This window comes from Heterodontus francisci, chromosome 18 (genome assembly GCF_036365525.1).
Source record: "Heterodontus francisci isolate sHetFra1 chromosome 18, sHetFra1.hap1, whole genome shotgun sequence".
Lineage (NCBI taxonomy): Eukaryota > Metazoa > Chordata > Chondrichthyes > Heterodontiformes > Heterodontidae > Heterodontus > Heterodontus francisci.
This window is the reverse complement of record NC_090388.1, coordinates 89,461,850-89,482,099: the sequence shown is the minus strand read 5'-3', so window position 1 is coordinate 89,482,099 and position 20,250 is coordinate 89,461,850. Positions and strand designations below refer to the sequence as shown.

The window sequence follows — 20,250 nt, the reverse complement described above, 5'->3', positions numbered from 1 at the left end:
ATGTTGCAGTTCCGCTGCAGCGCCAGCCAATCAGCAGGTCCATAGGACCTTTAAAATCAATTGCTGATGGTTGCGCAGTTTGCAAACACAAAGCTGTTGTTTAAAGTGCTGGTTTGGACTGTGTGGGTAGAGAGGGAGCGCGGCCGCTCCTTCAGGCCGCACTTAAATAAAGTACTCAAGCTCATTATAGTGGCCAGGCCCCGCACTATTTTATGCGCGGCGGGGTTAGTGTGGGTGAGGTACACTCCCGTCTACAGACTCGTGCCCGCGGGCTTTCTTCTCCGAGGCCCAGCAAAGCGGCATTCCGAGGCCGGGGAGAGGGTGTCCGGGGCCTGAGGCCGAGCTGTCTCCGAGGGAGCCGGGGTTCAGTGTTGTTAAGAGGCGGGGTTGGAGGTCGGGATGCGGCCGTGAGGCGGAGCCCTCTTTGTGTCGGGGATTGTTCGTCAATTGACTTACCGCGGCTCGCCGCCATCATGTGGATCTTTTCGGAGTTTATCCCGCCGCCCGAGTGCCCGGTGTTCGAGCCGAGTTGGGAGGAGTTTAGTGAGCCACTCGCCTACATAAACAAGATCAGGCCCATCGCCCAGCGAAGCGGCATCTGCAAAATCCGCCCGCCCAAGGTAAAGCCCCCAGTCATGTTGATTGAAAGTGTATGTCGCCGCGGCCAGGCCTACCGCTGTTGCTCGGAGTGTGGCCGCGGCTTGGGTGGGCAGCAGGAGTCAGGTCAGGATTCTGCTTGGAGAGCTGCTCAGGAGGGCGGAGCTGGACCCGGGCAAGACGAAAGTCTCCTGTTTCTGTGCTGGGACATTTCAGAAGCTGTTGCCATTTCTGATTCTTGGGCTAAATCCGGCAGTGGGTGTCTAACCAACTGGCTGTGTTCTCCCTTATACAGTCAGGACAAGACACAGGGAGGAAATTCAATTCATCACATCTTCAGAAGAAGAAAAACGTTCATTTCCCTCTGGTTCTTTTATGAAATACTTTAAATCTTTGTCTTCTGGTTACCAACTCTCCTGCAATGGGATGAAAACTGTTTCTTGCCATCAGCTCTATCTAAACCCCTCATAATTTTGAACATCTGTTAAATTGTCCCTTAATCTTCTTTGCTATAAAGAGAGCAAAGTTTCTCTAATCTTTCCACATAGCCAAAGTCTGTCATCCCTCGTACTGTTCAAATAAATCTCCTCTGCAGCATCTACAAGGCCTTGACTTTTTTTCCTGAAGTGTGGTGCCCAGAATTGGACACAATACACTAGTTGGGGCCTTTTTTAACGTTTATTTATTCATGGGATGTCTGCATTGTTGGCAATGCTAGCATTTATTGTTCATCCTGAATTGTCCTCAGGTGGTGAGTTGTGTTCTTGAATCCTTGTAGTCCATGTGGTGCAGATACTCCCACCGTGCTGGTAGATAGGGAGTTCCAGGATTTTGACTCAATGATGAAGGAATGGCAACGTATTTCCAAGTCAGATGGTGTGTGACTTGGATGAGAACTTGTAGATGGGTGGTGTTCCATATACCTGCTGCCCTGGTTGTAGGCGGTAGAGGTTACTATCGATGAAGCCTTGACAAGTTGCCTAACCAGTGATTTTAAAGCATTTAGCATAGCATCCTTGCTTTTGTGCTCGATGACCCGTTTATCAAGCCAAAGAATCATATGCTTTTTTACATCTCATTTCGTCCTATCGCTGTGAAAGATTTGTCTACATTCATCCCGTGCCCACATACAGCAAGACCTGGACAACATCCAGGGTTGTACTAATAAGTGGCAATAACATTTACCCATACAAGTTCCTAGCAATGATCATCTCCAACAAGAGAGAATCTAGCCAACTCGCTGGCATTACCATTGCTGAAGCCCCCACCTTCATCCTGGGGGTTGCCAGAAACTTAACTGTATCAGCTGTATAAACATTGTGGTTTCAAGAGCAGGTCAAAGGCAGAGTTCTGTGGCGAGTAACTTATCTCCTTACTCCCCAAAGCCTGTCCACCATCTACAAGACACAAATCAGGAGTGTGAGGGAATACTTTTCGCTTGTCTGGATGAGTGCAGTTCTAACAACACTCGGAAAGAATAAAAATTTACAGCACGGAAGGAGGCCATTTGGTCCATCGTGTCCATGCCAGCTGGCGTGTAACCATCCAGCCTAATCTCACTTTCCAATTCTTGCCTGTAGGTTATGGCATTTAAAGTGCATGCCCAAGTGCTTTTTAAATGTTGAGGGTTTCTGCTGTACCACCCTTTCAGGCAGTGAGTTCCAGATCCCCTACACCCTCTGGGTGAAAAAATGTTCCCCTGAATCCTCTCTCAAATGCCTACCTCTTACCCTAAATCTATGCCCCTGGGCTATGGACTCCACAGCCAAGGGAAATAGAGTCTTCCTAACTATTCTATCTAAGCCTCTCAATTTTATACACTTCAATTAGGTTTCTCTTCACTGAAAAAGCTCAATACCATCCAAGGTAAAGCAGCCTGCTTGATTGGCACTCCATTTACCACCTTGTACATTCACTCCCTCTGACATTGGTGCACTGTGGCTGTAGTGTGTAGCGGCAATTTGCCAAGGCTTCTTTGACAGCACTTTCCAAACCCACGACCTTTACCGCCTAGAAGGGCAAGGGCAGCAGACACATGGGAACACTGCCACCAGCAAGTTCCCCTTCCAAGTTACACATCATCCTGACTTGGAAATAAAGCACCATGCCTTCACTGTCGCTGGGTCAAAATCCTGGAACTCTCCCTGACAGAACTGTTGGTGTACCTATGCCACATGGACTGCAGCGGTTCAAGAAGGTGGCTCATTATCACCTTCGCAAGGGCAATCAGGGATGGGTAATAAATGTTGGCTTTGCAGTGATTCCTATTACCCATGAATAAATTAAAAATTTGGATCATTTATTTTACATTTTCATTCTTCCTACCAAAAATGCATCACCACTTTTCTGCAGTAAATACATCTGCCATGCATGTCCATTTTGTGAGTCTGTTTATGCCCTTGTTGCTACTATTATTTTAATTGTTCACTCCATTTCTGCATTTTGTTATCTGCAAACTTTGAAATTATGCCCCATATACCCAACTTCAGATCTAATACTGATTCCCCGCTGGAGACACCACTGTTTATTTTCTTCTGGGCTGATAAACAACCTGTTATGGTCACATGGTGTGACATGGGTAGTTCCCACTAATCAACTCCCCACCTGACCGCGGCATGTGTATTTGTATTAAGCCCCTTTGTGTGTTTTCCCCCCAAATAAACTGACAGTGACAGGTTTTCCTGCAGGTTTAAAAAAATGTCAATTGTTTATTGATCAATGCGCCTTATTCAGAAATTGTCGCAACCACATTCATTCATGCATTTGTTCGTGCACACATACCTGAAAGAAAACAGAGAAAAAGAAGAGGGAGGTAGGTTTTAGCAGGGGACCTGTTGAATTCTCTTGAAACTTGAGTTATAGATGGTGGCAGACCTGTGATGATTGTAGATTTCTCTCTTGGTTGAAGGTTCTGTTGAAAATGTTGGATCACTTCTAGCTCTGTCTCTGCTATTTGATGTAGATGTCAGATTTTTCCAGCAGGGCATGTGCTGTTTGGCTTTCTGGAATACTAGCAGTTACAAATAGCTTCACCTTGGGTCAGTATCTGTGTGTCTCTCTCTTTCTGGCTCTCATTTTTAAAGGTAAGAGTATCACTTTGCACCTCCTGTTAGGAGACATTCTGGCTTCTCGCTCATGGTGATCGCACGATGACCCAGGATGTGGCTACTTCACACTTTCTTTCCTTTAGAAGAAGACGTTCGAATCTGGAATATTTCTGTGATAGGTGTGAGATAGATTTATTTCACCTTTTGGCTTTGACGATTTGTCCTTTGTCTTTGTCAGACAACTTGAACATGCAAAAGGGTAATCCCCTTCTTTTCGGCAGCCATTTTGGATCATTGCTCACTTTTTCTCAAAATATATATTCATTATTTTTTGAAGACTCTGTTTTTTCATAACTCTTCAGATTTAATCCATGAAGGTTGTATCGTCGTACCTCCAATGTGCATGACAAACTATTCACCTCTACTCTGTTTTCTGTGTCAAAAATCAATTTTGTATCCATGCAGCCAGTGCCCCTTTCATCCCATGGGCTTTAATTTTTCTAAAATATTATGTGGTATATCTAATGCTTTTGAAAGTGCAACACACAGCCCTCATTGTCATATGTCCCTCTATTAGCTTGTCAAAGAAATCACATCAAGTGCATGAAACACGATTTGCCTTTAACAAATCTGTGTTGGCTGTCAGTTATTAACCTGTACTTTCCAAGTGGCAATCATTTTTCTCTTTGATTATTGTTTCTCAAGTTTCCCTACCACCAGTGTGAGGCTGTGGTTACTGAGTTTATCCCTCTCCTCTCGTGGAGTCATTAGAGTCATTTACGGCGCAGGAGGAGGCCATTCGGCCCAACGAGTCCATGTTGGCTATCCACGGAGCTATTCAATCAGTCCCACTCCCCTGCTTGTAACCACTAGCTCTGCAAGTCCATTTCCTTCAAGTGGCCATCCACTTTCCTTTTGAAGTCATTGATTGTCTCCGTTCCACCACCCTTTTGGGTAGCGAGTAAAAGTATTCCCCCGCCTCTCTTGCCCAAAACCTTCAGTCTGCATCCCTAGTTCTTGTACTGTTTCTAAATTGGAACACTTTTCCCTTGTTTAACTTACCTAAGCGTGTCATAATCTTGTACACCTCCATCAAATCTCCCGTCAATCTCCTTTGCTCTAAGGAGAACAAACCCAGCTTTTCCAGCCTAACATTGCAAATAAAATACCCCATCCTTGGAACCATTTTGGTAAATCTCTGCACCCTCTCAAAGACCCTCACATCCTTCCTGAAATGCGGTGACCAGAATTGGACGCATTGCTCCAGTTGGGGCCGAAACAGAAATTTATAAAGGTTCAGGATAATTTCCCTGTTTTTGTACACAATGCCTCTATTTAGGAAGCCCAAAATCACAGAATCACAGAATAATACAGTGCAGAAGAGGCCCTTTGGCCCATCGAGTATGCACCGATGCATTAAAACACCTGACTTGTCCACCTAATCCCATTTGCCAGCACTTGACCCATAGTCTTGAATGTTATGACGTGCCAAGTGCTCATCCAGGTACTTTTTAAAGGATGTGAGGCAACCTGCCTCTACCACCCTCCCAGACAGGGCATTCCAGACCGTCACCACCCTCTGGGTAAAAAAGTTCTTCCTCAAATCCCCCTTAAACCTCCCGCCCCTCACCTTAAACTTGTGACCCCTCGTAACTGACCCTTCAACTAAGGGGAACAGCTGCTCCCTATCTTGTACATCTCGATCAGGTCACCCCTCAGTCTTCTCTGCTGCAGTGAAAACAACCCAAGCCTATCCAACCTCTCTTCATAGCTTAAATGTTCCATCCCAGGCAACATCCTGGTGAATCGCCTCTGCACCCCCTCCAATGCAATCACATCCTTCCTACAATGTGGTGACCAGAATTGCACACAGTACTCCAGCTGTGGCCTTACCAAAGTTCTATACAACTCCAACATGACCTCCCTGCTTTTGTAATCTATGCCTCGATTGATAATGGCAAGTGTCCCATATGCCTTTTTCACCACCCTATTAACCTGCCCTTCTGCCTTCAGGGATCTATGGACAAACACGCCAAGGTCCCTTTGTTCCTCGGAACTTCCCAGTGTCAGGCCATTCATTGAATACTTCCGTGTCACATTACTCCTTCCAATGTGTATCACCTCACACTTTTCAGTGTTAAATTCCATCTGCCACTTTTCTGCCCATTTGACCATCCCGTCTATATCTTCCTGTAACCCAAGACACTCCACCTCACTGTTAATCTTTGTGTCATCTGAGAACTTAGTGAACCTACCCCCCACATAGTCATCTTTGTCGTTTATATAAATGACAAACAATAGGGGACCCAGCACAGATTACTGTGGTACGCCACTGGACACTGGCTTCCAGTCACTAAAACAGCTGTCTGTCATCACTCTCTGTCTCCTACAGCTAAGCCAATTTTGAATCCACCTTATCAAGTTACCTTGTATCCCATGTGCATTTGCTTTCTTGATAAGTCTCCCATGTGGGACCTTGTCAAAGGCTTTGCTGAAATCCATGTAAACTACATCAACTGCACTACCCTCATCTACACACCTGGTCACATGCACAAAAAATTCAATCAAATTTGTTAGACATGACCTCCCTCTGACAAAGCCATGCTGACTATTCCTAATCAAATTTTGCCTCTCCAATTGGTGATAGATTCTCTCCTTCAGAATTTTCTCCTATAGTTTCCCTACCACTGACGTGAGACTCACTGGTCTGTAGTTCGCTGGCTTATCTCTACAACCTTTCTGAAATAGTGGGACCACATTAGCTGTTCTCAAGTCCTCTGGCACCTCCCCCGTGGCCAGAGAGGAATTAAAAATTAGGGTCAGAGCCCCTGCAATCTCCACTCTCGCCTCCCACAGCATCCTGGGACACAAATTGTCTGGACCTGGAGATTTGCCCAATTTTAAGCCTTCCAAAACCTCCAATACCTTGTCACTCCCTATGACAGTTTGCTCAAGAACCTCACAGTCTCTCTTTTTCTAAGTTCCATATCTACATCCTCATTCTCTTGGGTGAAGACAGATGTGAAGTATTCATTCAACACCCTACCAATGTCCTCTGGCTCCACCCACAAATTTCCCCCTTGGTCTCTAATGGGTCCTCCTCCCATATGCTTTACTAACCACTCTCTCAATATGTCCTGCTGCCTTCAAAGATCTGTGCGCATGCACCCTCTTGTCCCTCTGTTCCTGCTTAGTGCCATTAAGTATATATTGCCTCTCCCTATTCCTTCTGCCAAAATGCATCACCTCCCACTTGTCGGTATTAAATTCCATCTGCCACCTTTGCAGGTTTGTGATCTTGCATTGAAACATCAGTTCTGCTGAAAGGTCACAGACCTGAAATGTTAGCTCTGTTTCTGTCTCCAGAGATGCTACCTGACGTGCTGAGTATTTCTGGCATTTTCCGTTTTTGTTTCAGATTTCCAGCATCCGTAGTATTTTGCTTTTATATTAGTGTTCCCCCGATTGAGCCAGGACTTTTTTTATTGCCACTCTATCATAATCCCATATGGCAATTTGTAATTGCATTTGATCGATTTTATTTAATACGCTTGGTGCATTTAAGCATGTACATTAGTTTCCCTCATTTTTCCCTCGTCTGATCCCATTTCTGAACTACACTTTATATTAATGCTATTTTTCTCTCCTAGTACTTTGTGCACCTTATTTCTCCTCCATAATGCTTCATTCTGGAGTCCGCCCCCGCCCCCACCCCCACCCCAAATCAGCTTAAACCCGCCCAACTTCAGTTATCTGCACACATGGGCATTGGTCACAGCCCTGTTGAGGAGCAACCAGTTCATCATCTTTAGGTCCCTCCTGCCACTGAACTGGTCCCAAAGTCCCAGGAATCTGAAGCTCTCTCTCCTCCATTTCTCCAGCCATATGTTAATCTGCTTTGTTCCTATACTCAACATGTGGCACCAGAAGTAATCCAGGGCGGCACAGTGGTTAGCACCACAGCCTCACAGCTCCAGTGACCCGGGTTCAATTCTGGGTACTGCCTGTGTGGAGTTTGCAAGTTCTCCCTGTGTCTGCGTGGGTTTCCTCCGGGTGCTCCGGGTTCCTCCCACATGCCAAAGGCTTGCAGGTTGATAGGTAAATTGGCCATTATAAATTGCCCCTAGTATAGGTAGGTGGTAGGCAAATATAGGGACAGGTGGGGATGTGGTAGGAATATGGGATTAGTGTAGGATTAGTATAAATGGGTGGTTGATAGTCGGCACAGACTTGGTGGGTCGAAGGGCCTGTTTCAGTGCTGCATCTCTAAATCTAAATTACCACCTTTGATGTCCTGTTCTTTAACTTGCTCCCTAACTCCTGAAATTCTTGTCAGTAGGCGTTTCCTTATGTTGTTGGTTCCAACATGGACCCCTGCAAAATATTTTGTATCTGTTCCATAATATCCTGGCACCAGGCAGGAAACACACACCAAGCAAGATCTTTTGCCCTAGCTGCACCAAGTATGAATTTTCCCTACTTTGCGCAATAGTTATTGATCTGATCCTTCAAGGATACCAACCATACTGTTCTCGTAGTTTTAATCTGGACCTCATTTCTCCAATCTGAAAAAAATGGCACCTTTAACAATGCAGCAGCACCCCTCCCTTCAGTACTGTATTATTCTATCTGCACTCTGATGTGGGATTGACTAAATAAGTTTTTGACCCAGAAGCAAGAGTCGTCTTGAATGAAATAATCTAATGCACAAGGATGTGGAGGATGTGAACGCCAATCCTGCTAACACTCATCTGTTAAGCAATCCCAGTACCATTTGAACTAGTCTGGTTGAAAGAGAAATTTAGGACCTGAACCACTGTCCTGTACCAGGAGATTTTTTTTTTCCTGCAGGATTAAGAAAAAAAAATTGTTTTAATAACTAGTGAAAGTATAAAAAAAGAGTCTGAGATGATAGTTGTGATGCTAATGTGCTGTCCTTGATGCTGTTTTCCTCATAATTTGGTGGCTTATTTCTAATTGAATGGCCTTTCACAACCAATGGACTTCGGGAATAAGAGTGGTTACAGAAACATGATTTAGATTCCAAGTTTTTTTTTGGTTCAAATTAGACTTTGTTTAAATTATTTCTTTGAGAATTGTTTTTCTGTTGATGACACCGAGGCAGTGATTTTGACAATGTTGCCATTTTAGGCAACTCAAAAATAGACAAGCCCATTTTTTTGCAAAATATTTGATCTCATTTTGACTGAAAGACAATAATGCTTTTGCAATTGGAAGGTATATTGAGACAGAACAGTACCTTCACAAAGAAAGTCAGGGTGCAGAGAGATTATGATGTTTAAGGAACATGGCCCATTGAATTGGGAAGGGGAGCATGTACGTCATTATAATATAAAAAGATAAGTACTAATTAAAGTTAGGGAACATAACCTTAAAATTAGAACTAGGCCATTTAGGAGTGAAATCAGGAAGCACTTAATCACACAAAGGACAGTAGAAATCTAGAATTCTCCTGTCAAAAGGATCCAGATGCTGGGGATCAGTTGACATTTTGAAAACAGAAATTGATAAATTTTTGTTAGATAAGGTATCAAGGCAAAGTTGCGCTCTAAATCGTCCATGATCTGCATGGCAGACAGGCTCAAGGGGCTTAATGTCCTTCTGTTCCTTTGAACAGTTATTCTACGTGCATCTTAGTGTGGAATAAAGCAGTTCAAACTAATGTGGAATCAATCCACTTTTGAAGACATTCAAGAAATATGTGTGCTATGACCTGAATATGAAGCTTGCATCTGAAAGGGTTTCATTGTTATAGCCCAGGATGCTCCTGCCATACAGGGCCAACTCCTACCAAAATAAGATGTTAAAACTACTTACAGGAGTGACAAATGTTGGTGACCTTCAGGGTATTTATGGTAACTCAATGTTGTCCAGTACATTTGCCATTACCCGCAAGTGCTGAATTGTGTTTGATTTGTAATTTAAAAAATGAATAATTGACTCTGTTATTGGGAATGTCATCTCAATATTCATATTTAGATGGTGTATGTATGTGGCCCTTGTTAATCTGTTAATTGTGTATCAATTGTTTCATTATATGCAGGTGGAGAGTGTTAATTGGTGTCCTACTTGAGCACTTTTAGCAGACACTTAAAGAGATTGGAGGTTTTTGAGTGAGGAACAATATGTTTGTCATGCTTTTACTCCACATATCCTTCCACAACAAGCTTTCTGGAATTTAACATGGTAGCAGAGGATGGTTGTCTAAAGCTGAAGGTTGGAAACTAGGAATTTTTTTTACATAGAAAACTAAAATCTCACTGGCTATTGTGGCAAATATGGCAGAAAGCAAGTGTAAATTGTCAGGGTATAATTACCCGCCAATGACCTTGGTGTACTTGTCCATAGATCACTGAAGGCAGCAGCACAGGTAGATAAGGTGGTTAGGAAGGCATTTGGGATACTTGCCTTTATTAGCTGAGTCATAGAATGCAGGGAGGTTATGATGGAGCTGTATAAAACGCTAGTTAGGCCACAGCTGGAGTACTGTGTACAGTTCTGGTCACCACACTATAGGAAGGATGTGATTGCACTGGAGAGGGTGCAGAGGAGATTCACCAGGATGTTGCCTGGGCTGGAGCATTTCAGCTATGAAAAGAGACTGGATAGGCTGGTTTCCTTAGAGTAGAGAAGGTTGGTTTCCTTAGAGTAGAGAAGGCTGAGGGGGGGCATGATTGAGGCCTACAAAATTATGAGGGGTATATATAGGAAGAAACATTTTCCCATAGCGGAGGTGTTAATAACCAGGGGGCACAGATTTAAGGTTGGGGGCAGGAGGTTTAGAGGGGATTTGAGGAAAACATTTTTCATCCAGAGTTGGAATCTGGAACACACTGCCTTAAGGGGCGATAGAGGCAGGAACCCTCACAACATTTAAGAAGTATTCAGATGAGCACTTGAAACTCCATAGCATACAAGGCTACAGGCCAAGTGCTGGAAAATGGGATTAGAATAGATAAGTGTTTGATGGCCAGCACGGACACAGTGGGCCAAAGGGCCTGTTTCTGTGCTGTATAACTCTGACTATATGTACTGAGTCTGAACCAAATGACCAGTGGAAGAATGAAGTGGATATGTGGACAGGGCATGCGACCCTACCAATGAGGAAACAAGGTATGGCCTTGGTGTTGTCACTTCCTACCGAAAGTAAAATTAGAAATAAAGTGTTTTCTGAACTGGATACTGATGAAGGGTTGGATCTTCTGTTAGAATTCTTAGATGAAATTTACAAGAAAGATGACCTATTGAATGCGCGTGAGGCATGGTCAGACTTTGATAGATTTCGGAGAACAGATGGTTATTCAATGGAGGAATATATCCTGGACTTAAACAGACTGTTGAGAAGATTGAGGAAATTCAGTTTGGAGATCTCTAGTTCAGTGCTAGCATTTATATTGCTGGATTGTGCTAGGGTGTCACAGACAGTCAGGTTTCTGGTTCTAACTGTGGAAAAGAACTGTTTTCTTGGAAAAAGACTCCTGTTGGATCAGATGTCTGCTGCCTTAAAGTAATTGCTGGGAAACAGTCATTTCCTGTAGCCCCAGTAGAACAAACTGGGCATTCTTTCTTTGGTGACACAAAGAATGGAAGACCCAATAATCGCTGGATTTTGAAATGGTCCAGATACTGGAAGCAGGCATAAGTACCCTGGGAGAGTTAAAGACAGGAGGAAGGAGGATGAAAGCACCTTTAGCAGGTCTGACTATTACAGTGGAAGATAGAATTGGAACAGCAATCATCGGCGAATGAATCCCAGGAACGCCCAAGGAACAGTTAATAGGTGCTTCAGGTGTGATTCGAAGTATCATTATGCAATGAACTGCCCAAAGTGTCCTTGAAGTAACACATGACAGAGAATTCTGAGGCAGAAGAGGAAGATAATGATCAAGTTGAACGAATTTTACTAGTCACAAGAAATTTCAGTCCTGTGATGAATGTATTAGTCGTGGACTCTTTCAACTGTGCTGCACAGTGCTTGTATGTTGACAGTATGTGGAACAAATTGGTTACATTGTTATCTGGATTCACTCCGTGGTGAGGATCGATGCAAGGTTAAGGAGTATACAGTACACAGCTTTAGGTTTGGTGATGACAACACATTGAAGCCACTGAAGAGTGTAGCAATTCCAGGTAAAATAGCTGGAGTAAGCCACTTTATCAGCAGTGATGTAGTCTCCAGTGAGATACCCTGTTAAGAAAGCCTTCAATGAAAAAGTCACAAATTAAACTTGGTATGGAGCAGGATTAGGTAATTGTTTTTGGGAAGCCAGTGAATTTGCAACTTACTCAGTCAGGGCATTATAGTATACCCTTCACAAAACCTGATATTTCTAGTCAGTGTTAGAGAGGTATTGATGGCATCAGGTGTTATGATCAGAGATAAAAGGCAAATTGTCTTAAAGTTACACAGACAATTTGCTCACTCTTGTCAGAGATTAAAAACCCTGCTCAAGGATGCAGGTGTGATTGCTGAAGAGTCTAAGAGGATAATAGAAGAGATTAGTGAAAAGTCAAAATCTGTATTAAAAAAAAGTATTATAAGCCTTCCATTGGCATGTGACTTTAATGAGGTAGCTGCCATGGATTTTAAGGTATGGGACAAAGAAGAATATTTTCATTCAACATTTTATAGACCGAGCAACTAGATTTAGTCTTTCTACAAAAATAAATAGCAAGGACAGAATGGTGATAATAGATAAAATTATGGAGAAATGGATAAGAACTGGAGTTGGGGCACCAGCTAAGCTTCTGACTGATAATGGGGAATTTGTCAATGATGAGTTCAGAGACATGTGAAAAAATGAACATTATGGTTACGAATACTGTAGCTGAAAGTCCTTTTCGGCAATGGGATCTGTGAAAGGAATCATCAAGTGATTGATGAAATGCTGCATGAAATCTTAGCTGACCAGTCAAACTGCAGGTTGACAACCGCCCTGCCATGGGTGGTTCATGTGCAGATTTCACTTCAGATCAATTGGTCTATGGGCGGAATCCCAAATTGTCTTCTGTACTGTGTGACAATCCTCCTGCTCTAGAAGGTACTACATTTAGTTCGATATTTATTTCTACAAATTTGAATGCTTTAAATGCAGGGAGATGGGCTTTCATCAAGGCTGAGGTTTCTGAGAAATTTCGCAGAACTCTGGTATCGTATAAGGCCATCTGAGGCGGAATTTAGTTCAGGAGATTTGGTGCATTAAAAAAGAGAGGGTCATAGGGAATGGAAGGGTCCTGGTTCATGAAGGTAAGACGATAGTTATCAAGCATGGAAATCAAATTGTTCAGGTTCATTTCTTGCGATTAATCAGGGTTCATTACAAAATCTGAGTAGGTGATGGAGGGAAACGAGGCATCTTGTACCTCATGCTCATGCTTTTGTGATGAAGGTCCTAAGGAAAGGAATACAGTTGCTCAAGGGTTGGATAGTAATGTGAGCGATCATGATGCTCAGAAAAGAGCTATCACAGAGTTGTCCAAACTTTTCGCGTGGAGGACCACATTACAATTTTTGGCATGCATAGGGGGCCAGTGAGAGAATTTTAGAAAGATAAAGGCATTAAAAATGAATGTTATCATTAATGAAAACAACAAATGTTGTGAACAAGCTTTAAATGAGAAGATTAACTTATTGACCCTACTGACTTAATTTCTCATCAGTATGTTGGACACTGATTTAGAGAGATACCTGGCAATTTTTTTGCTTGTGCAAGTAGTCGATATTTGCCCTCATACTTGTGGCGATGGGGAGTATTCTGGATAGATGTCCATTGGTCAGGAGTGGTCTTGATCACTCTCTCCCTTCTCTCTGTGTCTCTATCTCTGTCTGTCTGTCTGCCCATCTCTCTCCCTGTGTCTCTACCCCCCCCATGTCTGTCTGTGTCCCTCTGTCCTGCTCTCTTTCCCCCCTACTCTCTCCCACCCAGCACTGGGGAGGATCTGGGTTTGGTTGGTGTTGGCAAGGCTGGTATTTATGGTCCATCTCCAGTTGTCCTGGGAAGATTGTGGTGGGCTGCCTGTAACTGCTGGTCAGGGCTTGATAGGCCACCTCAGAAGGTACCATGAATGAACCATCTTTTGGGCCTCCTTATCTCGAGAGACAATGGATACGCGCCTGGAGGTGGTCAGTGGAGTGACCTCTCCATGGCGCATGCCTGGGCAAATTTATGGAGGTTGAGAGTTGCCCAGTCGTCAAAACCCCCCTCTCGGCCTTTCTGGTGGGGTCCAAAGGAGTGCAGGACACGACGTTTGGCACCAGTATGGCTGCAGGAACTGCCGGAAACATGCCAAAGGTGACACATGACCGCCTACGGGGTTCCGCTCCGGATTTTCTGTTAGGGTTTACTCCCTTAGCCTTGGTCTCTCCCGAGACGCCCACAAGGCAGTGGGGTTGTTGGGGCCCCTACACAGGTGTAGGATGGTGCCGGTGGGAGGAGGGGATGCAAGGGGGAGGGGTAGTGGGGGGGGGTGCAGGGGAAGGGGGTGCGGGGTGAAGATGGTGCGAGGGGGGGGCGGGCTGGGACGGGGTTGTGAGGGGGTGAGCTGAGAGGGTGGAGCAGGGAAGGGGGGTAAAGGGGGGGGGGGTGGAATCTGGTGCAGGTAATAAGCCATTTCCTCAGTGCCCACCATCGACGTCCGGAAAGCTCATCCACGTCCTTCGGGAGGTGAAGCATCATTTGGCAGACTTAGAGGTGATTACATTTGCTAAGGGTTTTTTTTGCAGTGGTTTAAATAAAGGCATGCAGCATTGCCGACAGTGCGCTGCAGATGCTCTCCGAGCCATCTCCCGCGGGCGCTTTGAAGTTGCGGCCGGGGGGGCCGTTCGTGGATGTTTTGGGTGTTCGGGGCACCTTTTCACAGGACTTCTCTCGGGTCCCGCAGCTCCTTCTTCACCTCAATGGACTTACCGCATGCCGTGGCTGCAGACACTCTGGACTGTGAAGACAGCAGGATCGGAGATTGAAGTATCGGCAGCTGTTCTCGTCAGTTTCATCCGGATCAATTTCATTGAGAAAACAAAGAGCAGGTGTGGCTGGGGGAGGGCAGTGGGCCCAGGTAACATACACTAAACTAACTGTTAACTTTTAGATAGGGCTAAAATGAACTGATTTAAAGAGCCAGGGGAATTTAAACAGTTTAAGAGGGCAGATTGGGGGAGAAAACGTTAGGGATGGGAGCAGATGGCCATGGATAGAGTTGAACAGCAAGGGAGCTTCCTAGGGAGCTTCCAGCCCAGGAGCCATCTTGAAAGGGGGAATGAACCATGTTGGTGTGGATTCATACGGGCCAGACAGGATGTTTCCTATAGGTCATCAGATGAGTATCACAACAATTCAACAGCTGCTTGGTTACTTTTACTGATAATAGCTTTTTAGTCCCAAGAGTTTTATTTTAAATGAAAATAAAATTTTTGAACTGTCATGGTGGAATTTGAATTTAGTTCTCCTCATTGCTCTCCTGTAACCTCTCTGTAAAGGCCTGCTTTGGTCTGCAAATGAGACTCAGCCCAAGTCCTTCCATTTTTTCCCACGCCGAACCCGACCATCAGTTAACTTACCTTCCGTTTTTCACTTTGTTCCTTACCTGCACAAGCTTAAAATAACTGTAACAAAACCACCTCTAAAGTCCAAAAAGTAAATTAACATTAGAGTTACTTACCTGAGATGGTGATCCGACCCAAGCCCGAATGCTGGACCTGGAAGTGCGACCCGACCCGAACCCGACACGTCGTTGGATCCCGTCGGGTTTGGGTTGGATAGCAGGCCTTTACCTCTAGGCTAAATCGAAGCACTTCATATTCAATTAATTGCTTGTTAAGATCCAGTCATTGTTATGCAGGCAAACATAAAATCCCTTGGTGCCTTGGGATCAGTGACAAATTCTGTGGTATTCATCAGATATAGACTGGTTTTGTTTTTAATATTCATTGTGCTCTGTATAAGTAAATTAAACATTTTCACATTCTTTTGTTCAAATTACAGCATGGCCTCACCTCCAGCCCCATGTTTGTAAATTTCTCCAGCCTGAAAAATTGTCTGAACTACATTCCTCCAAATCTGGTTTCTTGTGCTTTCCCCATACCTTTGTCTCACAATTGGCAGCTCTGCCATCAGCTGCCTCGGCCCTAAGCTCTGGAATTCTCTCCCTAAACCTCTGTACTCCTTTCTGTTTAAGACTTGAAACCTACCTCTTTGATTAAGTTTTTAATACTTAATTTGGCTTGGTGTTAATTTTTTTCATTTGATACTCTAACGAGTTAGGACATTTTACCACATTAAAGATGCTTTATAAATGCATGTTGTTGAGGTTAGGGAAAGGCAAGGATTATCACCTGGCTCTAGCATATCTGGTTTCTGGAAGGAAAATTGGATTTTCAACTTCCACGCACCATCATTGTGTTCAGAGGAAGATCTTGTCAGGATGATGTTTTAGGCTTGGATTATTCAATCTGGAAATGGGACGTTCCGAGGAAATGTTAAGCCATTCAACAGGTCCTCCATTTAACATATAGTCCAAAAGACAGCACCTCCAACAGTACAGTACTCCTTCAGTACTGCACTGAATTGTCAATGTGGATTATGTGGTCAAGTCTCTGAAGTGGACCTTCTGACTTGGGTGAGAGTTCTACTGTACCATTAAGGCTGATGCTTATCTGATGAAGGCTGTATCTTGGCCTTAGACGAAGTGCAAGATGAGTAGCTAAGTTGATTTGTAAAGATTGAGCACCTGCACTCTGGTTACTGGAAAGAAGGTGACTTAGAGGTGGTTTTATTGTGTTGCTTTAGGTTTAAAGGGTAAAGATAAACTGGATCCCTGTGCAATATTCAATATTGGCCAAAGCTTTAGGAGAAGAAACTGTCAATTAGGGTTAGATGAGAAAAATGATTATGTAGTTAAGGTATAATTTCTTGGAGAAGTCTATTACTTTGTGAAATAATTTATCGAGGGAAGCAGTACAGGTGAAGGAGGTGATAAATTTAAAGTTGGTGGAGGTTTTTTTTATTCATTCACAGGATGTGAGCATTGCAGGCAAGGCCAGCATTTGTTGCACATCCCTAATTGCCCTTGAGAACGTGATGGTGAGCTGCCGCCTTGAACCGCTGCAGTCCTTGGGGTGTAGGTATACCAACAGTGCTGTTGGGGAGTTCCAGGATTTTGACCCAGCGACAGTGAAGGAACAGTGATATCGTTCCAAGTCAAGATGGTGTGTGACTTGGAGGGGAACTTGCAGGTGGTGGTGTTCCCATGTGCCTGCTGCCATTATGCTAGGTGGTAGATGTCACAAGTTTGGAAGGTTCTGTTGACCATTGGTGAGTTTGTGGCCGACAGGGCTAATGAAGCTTGAGAGAAAATGTAATATGGCTAGTCTCAATGGATAAAAGTGGTCCATTCTCCTCTTTCTGGGATATATTGGGAATTTGGAGTGATTAGTATGTCTGTCTAAGGATGCATCATAGGTAACCATTCTGAAGCTCACTTGATTTGCTTTTGGGCGACAGAAAGGAATTTGCTTGAATTTGTTTCTGAAATGAACTGCAGTTTACCTCCGCTACTCCTGATTTGAGAGGGTGGTGCTCAGGTTGCATCCTCTAATGGATAGGGCAAGCCCTGGTGGACACTTTAAAAAAATGTGTTTGTCTTTCAATTTAAATTTTAATTCAGTTGGGGTGACTGGCACTCTAACTGTGTGAATAGAATGTTCCACAGTTTTTTTTTTAAATGTAATGTGGTTGTTCCATTCCACCACCAATCTACTGGAGAAAGCAAGAATGAAATGTGTCTAATGTTGGATTTTTTCTTAAAATAGAATGTACTGAGCAACTTGAGTTTATTCATGAGTAAAGTTTCATTTTTTGGTGTTCAATTGCTGCAAGGCAGTTTGTTTAAAATTCCCTTTCCTATTCAAAGTCATGAATGAGGACCATGGTTTGAGGGTAGCACAATGTTATTGCGTGAAAGGCACTATGTCACAAGCACAGTTCCACATAATATGTTTGCTGCTAGGTTACAGTTAACTGGTAGTTCTAATGCATCAAATCGGGTGGTAAGAAGTAAGAGAAACATTGGCTTGAATTTTGCTGTGGTAATGACGGCAAAATGTCGTTATTCTACTGAAATTGACAGCAACTTCAGGAGTCTGTACGTGCGCAGAATAATGTGAAAGTCTAGAAGCTGCTGGCAGTGAGTCGATACACCTCCTTGGGGTGTACTTTAGAGGTTCCCACGGACACCAGTGCAGTTCCAATTTGAGGAAAACTTCTACGCTGTAAGTCTCACTGTAAAAACAAACCCTTGAGCAAGTTGCAGCTTGTTGAATAAAGTCTTAACTGGGTTTTTAATGATGTATTAACTTCAGAATTGCTACTAAACGCCTTCACTAGCCCTGAAAAGCTGTTTTTATATTTGTGAATTGTCATTTTTCTCCATAATAATAAGAAAATATTTCAATTTTAAATTTTGTCTTATACCTGAACTTTTAATTTTAAAAGTGAAGAGATTTATTGGTTTTATATTCCTGGTTTGCTGTGTGTGAATTCTTAAGTCTGATTGGCTCTTTACTAGCTTGCTGCAATCACTGCTGCTTCATGCCAAGTCATCCTCTTGACTTGCCGCCAGATTTAAATTGCTGTCGGGGAAAGGGGAAACCCCTTACAGAGATTGCTAGATCTTTGTGGGAAACTTCTTTGAGGTCAGCTGTGAGTGCCCTTGCTTTGCTGCTGACCACAGAATCAGGCATTAGTGTGTTTCCTTTTAGGACATTTGTGATGGTGATAATCAGAAGGTAGGGATAGGTTATAAGTCACGTACAACCTGCAGCCGTGGTCAAATAGGCCCACAAAGTCGCAGCAATTTGCAGAAATTGCAGCACATCGAAGCCATTTAATCCATTCCGCCTTGCCATTACAAGCTGTTCAACTGGGGCTTTCTACTGTAATCCCATTTCCATGTCCTTTCCAGACCTTCCTTTACATCACATTTCCCTACTTGACAATGGTGACTACACTTCAAAAGTATTTCATTAGCTGTGAGGCACATTTGGGACATCCTAAGGTTGTGGAAAGTGCTTTCTTTTTATTCTTACACGGGATGTGGGCATCGCTGGCAAGGGCAGCATTTATTGCCCATCCCTAATTGCCCTTGAGGAGGTGGTGATGAGCTGCCTGTTGAACTGCTGCAGTCCATGTGGTGGAGGTACACCCACAGTGCTGTTAGGAAGGGAGTTCCAGGTTTTGATGCCATGACAGTGATGGGATGGTGATAGTGTTCACTAAGGAAGTGGAATCTGTTAAAATATCAATAGAAGCAGAGAGAGTCGAGATAATAGGGTAAAAATTGAGAGGGGGAGGTACTAAAAATGTTGGCTATCTTTAGGGTAGATCAGTCACCTGGTCTGGGTGGCTTGCATCCCAGGTTGCTAAAGGAAGTGGGGGTAGAGATAGCATAAAGACTTGCTATAATCTTCTAAACTTCCCTGGATATGGGGAAGGTGCCCGAGGATTGGAGAGTGACAAATGTGACACCCTTATTAAAGAAAGAGTGTGAGGGCAGTCCTCACAACTACTGCAGGCCTGTTAGTTTAACATCAGTGGTGGGTAAGGTTCTAGAAACAATAATCAGGGGAAAAAAATCAAGATACTTAGACATATTTGAGTTAATTCGGGAGAGCCAGCATGGATTTGTGAAAGGCAGGTCACGCTTGACAAATCTAATTTGAATTTTTTTGATGTAACAGAAAAGGTTGATGAAGGGAATGTAACGGATGTTATCTATATAGATGTCAAGAAAGTGTTCGATAAAGTACCACCTAAAAGGCTGATTAACAAAATTGAGTTTCAGTGTCAGCTTGGATAAAAAAATTTGGCTTAAGGACAGAAAACAGCGAGTTGTGGTAAATGGTTGTTTTTCAGCCTGGATATGCTAGACAGTGGTGTTCCCGAAGGTTCAGTGCTGGGACCACTGCTTTTTGTTGCTATATAAAAATGACTTGGATCTTCGAATGCAGACTAGAATTTCAAAATTTTGCTGATGGTACCCAAACTTGGAGGTATGGCAAACAGTGAGGATGATGTGAACTGCCTGCATAGATAGGCTAGCAGAATGGGCAGACAGGTGGCAGATGGAATTTCAAACCAAGAAGTGTGAGCTGATGCATTTTGGCAGAAGGAATAGGGAGTGGCAATATATACACTGAGTGGCGCAGTTCTAAAGAGTATGCGAGGACAGAGGGACTTAGGGGTGCATCTGCATCAATCTTTAAAGGTGGCAGGACATATTGAGAGTGTGATTATTTAGGCATATGGGATCTTGGGCTTCATAAATAGAGGCATTGAGTACAAAAGCAGTTAAATTATGCTGAACCTTTATAAAGCTCTGGTTAAGCCCCAGCTGCAGTATTGTGTCCAATTCTGTTCACCATTCTTTAGGAAGATGTGCGGGTCCTTGACCGGGTGCAGAGGAGATTTACCAGAAAGGTTCCAGGGATGAGGGATTTTAGTTACCAGCTTAGGTTTGGGAAGCTGGAGTTGTTCTCTTTTTAGAGCAAAGGAGATTGAGGGGAGATCTAATGGATGTATGAGATTATGAC

General features: G+C 43.6%; 1 protein-coding gene across 2 annotated transcripts in view; it reads left to right on the top strand.

Annotated features, from left to right (window-relative positions):
• Nucleotides 1–81: 81 nt before the first annotated feature.
• The window catches only part of kdm5a (lysine demethylase 5A), a 390,488-nt gene continuing 370,319 nt past the window's right edge, over nt 82–20,250 (top strand). For both annotated transcript variants that reach the window (XM_068051114.1, XM_068051113.1), the window contains exon 1: nt 82–620. In XM_068051114.1, the coding sequence (XP_067907215.1) occupies nt 213–620 (408 nt within the window). In that variant the 5' untranslated portion in view covers nt 82–212. The remainder of the gene's footprint in view (nt 621–20,250) is intronic.